At 44.2% G+C, this 1,205-nt stretch overlaps 1 protein-coding gene across 1 annotated transcript in view; it reads right to left on the bottom strand.

Moving 5' to 3' along the window:
* The window catches only part of trrap (transformation/transcription domain-associated protein), a gene marked incomplete at its 3' end in the record, with an annotated part of 91,364 nt that continues 90,159 nt past the window's right edge, over positions 1-1,205 (bottom strand). The window contains 1 exon segment of the mRNA XM_032502770.1: positions 1-739. Within this exon segment, the coding sequence (XP_032358661.1) occupies positions 455-739 (285 nt within the window).

The following is a 1,205-nucleotide window of genomic DNA, read 5'->3' as shown; positions in this document are numbered from 1 at the left end:
AAAAAAAAACTCCCATAAACATGAGTGCGGCTCATTATGATACCTACTCAAATATTTGTACTGTCTTCGTGTGAGACAGGGGCAACTGGCATCACAGAGACCCTGTCATTTAGTTATAAAAATAAATATAAGTTGAAGGAGAAACTGTGGTTTGATAAAAAGATATTAGCAGTCCAGTTATAACTATTGTGGATACTGGTTAGCCCTATTCAGACTATCAATGTGACAGTCAGGGCCTTTGTTTTCATCTGAATCCACTTCGCAAACTATTTCAGTGTACTTTGATCAAGAGGGACTGAGTCCAACATGTCTATCAGGCTTCTGTTACAGTGATGATTAACATACATCTAACACACTGTGTTTGTCAGACACGTAACAAAAACACATTTTCTTTCCCTGCCTGTTATCCTTGTCATTGTCCTCCACTGTGTCCCATCTGTTCCTCTGGGTTGCCTCAGAGCCAGGGGTGCCAGGCTGGGTCCATGCGACACAGATTGTCCAGGCTGTTCGCTGCAGCCACCAGCGTGTTGACTTTACTCTCTCCACCCTCGAACTGAGCCAGGTTGTGGAGGCGGGTCATGATGGCCGTGACAGCCTTCTGGACCAATGACACCAACTGCTGGGAGTCCATGTTCTCCGGTTGGCCGGCCGGGGACAGAGGCATGGACGTGTCCTCCTGGGTCTTCTTGTGCCACGCAATGATCTCATCGCGGAGCACTGCCTTCAGGATGCCGTCCACCTATAGAGACAGAGGAGATGATGATGTAACATTTCAAGATTCAGTGGTGTAGAAACATGTACATTTAATGGTCATAAGAAGAGAAATTACTCAGATATCTGTATGGTTAGTTTCTTGTGGGTATAAGGCATAAAATAACAGTACCTTCTTAGCTTTGATTCAAAGCTAAAATGTTCATGACAAGGTGACTGTTTTGTGCCTTGTCAAACTAATCATTACTTTTGACTTTTTTTGCACTTGTAACATCCTGACATCTTCCCCCCCCCAGAGCTTTCAACCGCATCTTGCAGTCCTACTCAGCAGATGGAGACGATCTTTGAACATTATTTGGGATTATGATGATGAAGGTTTCAGGCTTCAATATATTGGAGTGGATGATTGTTACGCGTTTGTTGTGTTTTGTTCTGTTCCCTGGAAACGTTTCAGCTAGCCTCCCTATGGTACCGTCTATTTGCTGGATGGTTTC

The sequence above is a fragment of the Etheostoma spectabile genome, chromosome 21, assembly GCF_008692095.1.
Source record: "Etheostoma spectabile isolate EspeVRDwgs_2016 chromosome 21, UIUC_Espe_1.0, whole genome shotgun sequence".
Classification (NCBI taxonomy): domain Eukaryota; kingdom Metazoa; phylum Chordata; class Actinopteri; order Perciformes; family Percidae; genus Etheostoma; species Etheostoma spectabile.
The sequence above is the reverse complement of the archived record's forward strand: the minus strand, read 5'-3'. Positions and strand labels throughout refer to the sequence as shown.